Below are 8462 nucleotides of genomic sequence, written 5' to 3'. Positions count from 1 at the left end.
AATGTACACATAACTCTTAGCCTTAATAAAAATCTGTGCTCTTGTGTTTGTAAATGTGTGTTTGGGACCCCCTTCAAAACAAGGCGATACACTGGTTTATCCTGATATAATCAAGTGGCTTATAAATGTGAGTTAACGCTGCATTAAGGGAGTCTGTGGCTAAGTCCTGACTGAGAGAAAGTTTTTTGATTATGACTCTTGAGCTCTGTCCCGGTTCCATCTGAGGACACAAAATCCATTTCCACACTTTTACCCGTCCCCCCCGTCCCCCCGTCCCCCCTCCTCTCTCAGACTGTCACTTAGCCGCTCTAGGTTTCTGTAAAACCAGGCAGCAGAGGAGGGATTTATAGAATCTGAGCTGTCATCTGGTCCACTTATTGATCCGGACAAATCTCGGGAGAGCAGGAACCCTGCCGAATGCTCCTCAGCTGGGGGCTTTTTTCTTTTTTTAAAGGGGAAAACCTCTCGAGACTGTTTGACTACAAGCGCCATTTATTTGATTTTTTTTAAAAAAAAAATTTGGGGGGGGGGATCAAGGAGAGGTTCAAGAGAAACTCATCTGATCCTGGTGCAGTAAACGCCTTGATCCTGTGCAGAGCGCTGAGGTTTGACACAGAACATGGTGCTTCACTGACCTCTTGTGGCAACACAACATCACTACTTTATTTTACACACTGTCATTTAGACAGACATTCTCCTCACACACATAGACCTGAAACACACACACACACACACACACACACGTACAAACAGGACCTGTGGACATACATTAGTGGAGAGATGTCAGAGTGATGCTGCTATGCAGGGAGAGCACCAGAGCTGTTGAGGGTCCACCGCCTTGCTCAGGGGCACATGGTCAGATCTCAGGCCTGGCACCACTTCTATATTTTGGTCCACAATGGGACTTGAACCAGCAACAAGGGCTGGGAATCTGTGACTGTGTCTTGATTGGATTTTGATTATTGGGGTAACGACTCGACTTCAAATCGATTCTGGATTCATAATTCAAAGTCTATTTTTGAATTCAGGACCTACCCCAGTCATCTGTGAGACCAGCTGAATTTCTTGCTGGTATTCTACCGAGTTAAGGAGCTAGCATTAGCACTTAGCAGGGAGTGACTGATTAGCCAGTTATGAATCTAGTTAAAATCCAACCCAAGTCCCCTACAGACCGAGCTTCTGCCGCCCCTCATCCTGTGATGATGCAGCTCTTACAAAATGCACGTCGTCGTTACAAACCAGAAAAAGACGCCTTCTATTTCCAAATGATGACGCATGAAGCAGATTTTTTGTTTTATATCAAACAGATAAAAAGACGCATATCTTTATTTTAAGAGAATGCATAACAGCCATTAAAAAATAGCACAGCATCATCCGGTCGTTTTTTTACACAGAGATGAACTCACATGGTGATATAAACATGATAAAACACTTTTACAACGTCTGTAGATGAACTCAACATGTTGACCCTTCAGTCAAGTGAAGGTGAGTGTTTGCTCACCTCTCTAACTCACAGTCTGAACGTTTACACAGAGGAGGCGCACACATCACTCAGGAGGCAAGATTTCTTTTTCTTTCATCTTGTAAAAAATAAAATGTCAGGTAACTTAAAGAAGTCATAATTATTATTAAAACACGACTACCAACCAATGCCCATTCAAACTCTTTTTCCAACACAACTGGGAATAACAGATTTATTTCCAACATTATATAAAAAGACGGACTACACTGTGTTTATAAATATTAAAACATATTCACAAATTATGTACAAGGTGGGAGGGGAACGTTCGATAGTTTCACTCTGTTTGAGATAACGTCGTCTCCAGAATGTCCATGTCCACCAGCGGCAGCGAGGCGACTTCAAAGAACACCCTGAGGAGGAGACAACACATTTTTTTATTTAACACTGGACCTTGATTGATTTAGGCCTCGTCCACACTTTGGCGGGTATTTTTGAGAACGGGGTTTTCTGTGCATTTTGGCCTTTTGGAGTTTTAGGTCGCTGAAAACTCACCTTTAGTAAAACTCCTTCCAGGGTGAAGATGATCAGAAACTCTATTTTAAAGGCTTTATATGCGATTTTTTTGATCCAGCAGATGTCGCCCTTGAGCACCAGCATGAAACCAAAACAACTCGCGCTGCATTGTTGTGTTAGCATGCTAATGCTAGCGATCTTTATTATGCTCGTATCTTCACACTGCATGTAAATTTACCTGAAATGAGCGTGATCTAGAAACACAGTTAAGCAGTGAGTACAGTATGTTATTCTTCTTTTCTCTAGTCCCTCAATTAAACAACTTTTATACGTGAGGGGAGGAGTCAGCCGGCTGTCCCGACGATGTCAACAAACTGAAGATAGGACTCTGAAAACTCTGAAAACATCACAGACAGTGGGACTCGGGTGTTACACCCATTGTAGACAGTCATGAATCACAGAGTTATTTTCAGAGGATATACTTGATTTCTACATTTAAGTGTGAAAAATCACATATTAAGACTTTAAGGTGTTTCTTGAATTTCCCTCGGGATCAATAAAGCATCAATCTATCTCGATGAGTAGACGGAGAAAACCGCGTTTTGGGCTTGTAACGTCACGCTGTGCGCCGGATTCTCCTCCGTTTGACGTCATTGTGCGACACCTGGCGTGCTCATTACGGCTGTAACATTGCGTTTCCATGTGTATGAGAACGTAGCGTGTGTGTGCAGGATTATTTTTTTAAACAGAGGAACACTGGTTTTAATAAAATACCCGCCTACGTGTGGACTAGGCCTTAAAGAGAATGAGAAACAGGTTGGTTCTGTACGTACTTGTGGGAGTATTTGTTCCTGATGGCTCTCAGTTTGTCGTCAGGAGGCGCCGACAGCATCACGTGGAGCTTTCTGACAACCGGCGCCAGATCCGACGTCTGATACCCGGAGTGGAACTGCAGGATGGCACTCTGCAGCACGAGAGACAGAGAGAGAGAGAGAGAGAGATGTTCACACTCACATGTTCAAACTCAAACATGTAAAACAAATCCACTGCTCTGGATTTTATAACTCCGTCTCTGCTGCTTTCAATTTGTTCCACAAACATCATCATCATCTCCAAATTGCAAACAAAATTGCACAGCAGCTGATTCTGGGAGGCAGAATGAAATCATCCAGCCACGCCTCGCACTCCTGCTGCAACGACCCGAGTCCAATTCACAGAGGAAAAGCATTTACATTTAAATGGAAAGGAGGGAGACTGGAGGCGGAGCTGCAGCGAGGCTCGAGTGGAAGTGAAAGACGGCAGCAGATCCAGAATCAGAACCAGAGCAGAACAACCAGCCGTCAACACTCTGGTTAGCATTTATTTTAAAGGTTTGTTTTGGTGTCCTGTTTGCCGTTATTTGATAGGACAGCTGAGGAGAGACAGGAAGTGTGGGGAGGAGACATGCACCAAAGAGCCAAGATCGGATTTGAACCCACGGCCGCCGCCACGAGGACTTTTTGGGCCTCTTTATTTGGGGCGTGCAACACGACCGCAAGGCTATCCACATCGACTGGTTCTGGTGCAGCTGTCACGGTCGCTAGGTGACATGGCGGAAACATAGAAACAAAATCGTAAAGGGGGTAACGACAGCGGGTGACGAAGACCAGAAACCCCTCTTAGATCAGACCGTCTGGGTCCTGACTTATGTCCCATCTGTCAACATGGAGGAGGCGGAGCTTAGGACCTTTACTGGTGAGATCAAAATGTCTCGGCAAACACTTTTTTGGGATCCTAACGGTCAAATCAGAACAGAGCGGCAGAGTAAAGAAGAGTTAGCGAGAGGTGTGACCTACCCATCCTCCCAGGTCTTTGGTGACCAGCGCCATCAGCAGGCAGGCGGACGCCAGCAGAGAGCCCCTCTGCGTCACGAGCTCCATGTCCATGAGACTCATCTCGCAGAAGTACCGCGCCAGAGTCAGCGTGTCCATGCCCGCGCTCACGCACTGCGGAGACGCACAAGGGGAACGATGATAAGTCGAGGGGGGACGTGGAGACCAAGAAATGCACATTTTGAAGAAGAAAATAAAAAAGTGTGACGGAGAAAAGGGGCGGGCGCTGTTCACTCACCTTGGCGTAGCGTCTGAGGAAGCGGTACGGGATGGGGATGTTGATGTCGAAGCGGAGCGTCTGCAGGATGTTGGCCTCCGTGGAGATGAGCTCCTCCCTCTTGTACGCGTCGTCGCAGATGTAGAGAAAGTCGTCGACACACGGAGGACTGCGCTCCTGCAGGATCATCAAAAAGTCAAAATAAGAAAATACGATTTGAAACATTTGAACTCATTACTCTCTCACTTCTTCTAATCAATCGACATGTTTGTTAGAGACGCTTTCGGCCTTTAATCCCAAAGACCTCCTGCAGCGGGACACTCTCGTCTGCTTTATCCTGTTTGGATTCATGTTACATAAAAACTGTCAACACCGGGGCATGTCTCATATAATCTCTGGATCATCTCATATAATCTCTGGATCATGTCGATGAAACCTTTGTGCGCTCGTCTACCTTTTCTGCTCAGAGAAACGGCAACATACCGTACATAAAATCTGCACTTTTTCTACCTGGAGAGTACTTCCTGTTTATCCCCATCATAGTCTACCTGATGCCTTTCAGAATAAAACTCTGTGGTCATGACGAGGATTCATTTAACAACATCTGAGCTCAGAATGCAACATGTTAAAACCTTAAAAAAGGGATACTTCACCCATTTGCATTAAGCTTTGTATCATTAGAAACCTGGTAGAAGTATTTCTGATTCGTATTCTGAAATCGAGGACCTTAGTGGGAGTGGCCTGCGGTGCTGTGCATTCTGGGAGTTGGTGTCTTTCATCCACATGAGCCAAAAAGACACTTTCTGCCTTTTCTCAGCCAAGAAGGCACCAACTTCAAAATGTATTTCACATTTCTACACATATGACCCAATGTCAGTACAGAGTCATGTTTCAACGGGTGAAGTATCTCTTTCATGTTGACACTTGGACTGTTTGCACGTTTTTTTCCAGCCGTTACCTCGAACTTGGAGGCGATGAGCATGGCGGTGGAGCCGACGAGCTGCAGCAGCTCCCTGTGGACCGGAGTCTGGGACAGGTAGTGGTCTGTCATCATCACGGCCAGGTACAGGGTCTCGTGGTACAGCTCGAAGTTCTCCTGAACAAAAAAAAAAAACAGAAAACAGAAAACTGTTAATACAGACAGAAAGCATAAAGACAGAAAACACGCACGCACGCACGCACGCACACGGTTTCCAACCGAGCGTCTACTTAATTTTTCTAATCATGTTCTTCAAAATGACGTTTATTCGCAGCCTGTTGTGTTTTAATCAGCACTGATTTCACCTTTAATTTAACAGAAGAGATCAACGCGCCCACTTTACACCGCGGGGAATCTCTTATTAACACACACACACACACACACACACACACACCTGCACTTCCACCAGCCAGTCGATCAGGATGGCCCTCATCTCCGGGTTGAGGCTGGGCTGCTTGGGCATGTAGTTACAGAGGACGAACTTCTCCTGAAACACAGACGGGAGGAGAACAGAGACGTGAGCTTCATGTTCACATTTCACACTCCTGACATTAATCTCCTCAGTGGAAGAGTGACTCTGAGCCCTGCTCTCACCTCTCTCTGTTTGAGGTAGTCAAAGATGTCCTTGGCGTACTCGGGGCACATGTAGCAGTCCTCAGAGTTCTCCGAGTCGATGTCAAACTCGGCCGGGATCTGAGAGGACGGAGAAAAAAGTGAGCGAGGAGGCTTGATATGAACACTCTTACAGGTCAGGCACTCTGATGAAGATGTAAGGAAGTCACCTCTTCTCACCCATCTCGAGGCTACACCCACTTTTTTTTATTTAAGTCTATGTTAAAGTGTCCTTACATGTTGTTTCTGAAGGTGTGCTGGCACCTCCCGGACAGCAGGGGGCGCATCAGCAGCAGCAGCCAGCTCTTCAACTGGAGCTGCAGCATCCTTCAGCGCCTCCTCTCCCTTCTCGTCCTCCGCGTCGGGCTTTTCTTTCTCCACCGGCGTCCCCTCCGAGCTCACGGACGACAACCTGAAGAGAGAGAGAAGCCACAAGTTAAGACGGAGAGAGAGAACTGGGAAAAAGGAAGAGAAAGGATTTCAAATCGAAGGAGAGAAACGGGGAAGCGGGAAAGAGAATTACTTTTTGAGGTTTGCTTGGTTCTTTGTGGCGACGGAGGCGGAGCTTGTTTTCTTTGCCTGCTTCTTCGCGTCCTTTTTCCTCCCCGGGAGGCTGATCTGAACCTTGTGAGCCTTTAAGAAAAGACAAATGGAATTCAAGATGTTAAAAATCACTCTAAAGTCATCGCCTCAGGCGCACATTTTCAGTTTTTTTAACGTCATTATAAACATTTTTGGGGTAAAGGAGCTACTTGTTACTCTGACACATAGTGGTTAAAATGGGTACTGCAGTCCAAATTCAAAACAATGGAGAGAGCTGACTCCCCCGCCCCCTCATCCCTCGTCTCTGAAGCTTCAGTGTTTATCCAGCTCTGCATGGGTCTGTAAACCTTTCTGTGTTCTAACCTCTCTCCATTTTTCAAAAGCATCTCCAATATTGATCCTAGTTTGAGCACGTTTCTGCTCGTGGAGCTTATTAGAAACATGCAGAGGCTTTTCAGGTCGGGTACAATCAGTCAAACTTTCTGTCCGTGTTAACTCAGACTCTCTTCAGGATGTTTGCGTGCACACGTGATGTTTCGTGCATCATTTGACGCTTTCTTCTGCACCAAAACAAACGATCCCCAGCTCTCTGCTTCAGTCATGAGAAGTGCTAATGACAAAGAAGTTGTTCTGAGGTTCTCAGAGAATATTCAGATAGGATTTCAAAACTCAGGGTAACAACTATTTATGCTGCTTCCTCTGACAGGATGATCAAACGTCTTTGATTGTGTTTAAAACATCTCGGCGTGTGAGCATCTATCACGACGCACCGACTGGCTGTAAGTTGCGTCACTCTGCAGGAGCTACAAGGCACAGACTGCTAAACAGACTAAAACATGCGCGATCACACAAACCGGTTGAGGGTTCTGCATCCACATATACAATAACACTGTGGTTTAAATGTTCTTAAAGCTGCTGGTTGTAATTATTGTTCCTGATTTCAGGGGGGGGGGGCTGCAGCGACCTCAGCATCCCTACGTCCCGCATCCTGACCCTGGCTGATGAATGCGTGTAAGTTATTGCGCTGAAACATCTGCTGCCCGGACGAAGAGGGACGCTTCAATCAGCTGGTTTCACTCCTCAGGATGTTATGGACGAATATAAAAGATGTAGGCGTCCTCATCGTTCTTGATCTGCTGTGAACGTGTGAAGTCAACAGAGGGGGGGGAGACCATGAATAAAGAAACCAGCGTGACCACACTTACATTCGTGATGTCGATGAAAGCGGTCCTCTTTTTCGGGGCTCCTTGAGGGGGGGACGAGGACCTCTTTGCCTGGGAGCCATCCTCCTGCAACACAAACACATGAGTCTGAAAACACACAAAATCACTCCCTGTTCACACACTGCAGGAATACAAGAAGAAGAAATAGTTTGAAGACGTTTTGCATGTTCACTTTTTGTTTTTGGGAGGGGGGGGGGGGTGTTTAAACGTGCACTTCATGGAACAGCTGCTGCACGTCTGCTTTGTTTACAGTCCTTTCCTGGTTAATTCATGAGAAACTGGTGGAAATGCAATCTTTCTTTCACCTGGTTCTCGCTGGTGGTTGCTGTTAGTTTGGATATCTTGTTCCCAGCAGCCCCGGTGGGCTTCCTTCCCCTCGGTATCGGCATGTCTGGACTCCTTTATCGACGAAAACTAACTCTGCAATGATAATTAAATGCACATTTAAAAAAAAAAGGCGGGTGGGGTTTGAATAAACAACAAAACACCGAAGCAGCGTGTTGCTGCAGTTTTAGGTAGAGCAGAAAAACAACCTTTGTGTGTGCTGGGTGGGGTCTCCACATTTAAACAGGGTCGAATTTGACAGTCACAAACTAAAAGGTTGTTTTAACTTACCTTTTTTTTTATCAGAATCCCCCCTCGTTTGACTCAGTCGCTTAGTTTAGCAGTGAAAACTTGGTGTAAATAGTCCAGTTTCGCTGTGTTTCTTCAATGAGCTCAAACAAAAAGTGCTTCAGCTGCGGATCCGAATCTGCTGCCGCTTCGCTCTCATTGGCTGGAATTTGAGCCAGGCGGACCAATCGGGGAGTCGCTAGGGATGCCGTTGCTAGGGAGCGCTGGTTTCAGGGTAACAGCTCCGCCCGGCAGCACATCTGTTCCCTTTTTTTTGTGTGTGTTTAAAATAACTGAATACTTGTGGCGTTGTTTTATTAATTTTAATCAAGGTTTCTCGTTTTGTTTAATCGTGTTGGTCTATTGTTTCGCTACGTAAAATGTAAACTAAATATTTCAGTTGATATCCCGCCCACCGGGTTTCCTCGGT

The 8462-nt window shown here is 45.9% G+C and overlaps 1 protein-coding gene across 1 annotated transcript; it reads right to left on the bottom strand.

Annotated features, from left to right (window-relative positions):
• Window positions 1–1290: 1290 nt before the first annotated feature.
• Window positions 1291–8197, bottom strand: ccnb3 (cyclin B3). Its single transcript, XM_065950791.1, has 12 exons — window positions 8036–8197; window positions 7726–7840; window positions 7403–7486; window positions 6178–6287; window positions 5892–6066; window positions 5637–5735; window positions 5437–5529; window positions 5022–5159; window positions 4085–4240; window positions 3811–3960; window positions 2809–2939; window positions 1291–1872 (listed from the first exon to the last, which is right to left on the bottom strand). The coding sequence occupies exons 2-12, from the start codon at window positions 7807–7809 to the stop codon at window positions 1797–1799; spliced, it is 1296 nt and encodes a 431-aa protein (XP_065806863.1). The 5' UTR covers window positions 7810–7840; window positions 8036–8197; the 3' UTR covers window positions 1291–1796.
• Window positions 8198–8462: the final 265 nt, after the last annotated feature.

This window comes from Labrus bergylta, chromosome 22 (genome assembly GCF_963930695.1).
Source record: "Labrus bergylta chromosome 22, fLabBer1.1, whole genome shotgun sequence".
NCBI lineage: Eukaryota > Metazoa > Chordata > Actinopteri > Labriformes > Labridae > Labrus > Labrus bergylta.
Note: the sequence above shows the minus strand (reverse complement) of the source record. Positions and strands in the feature narration are given on the sequence as shown.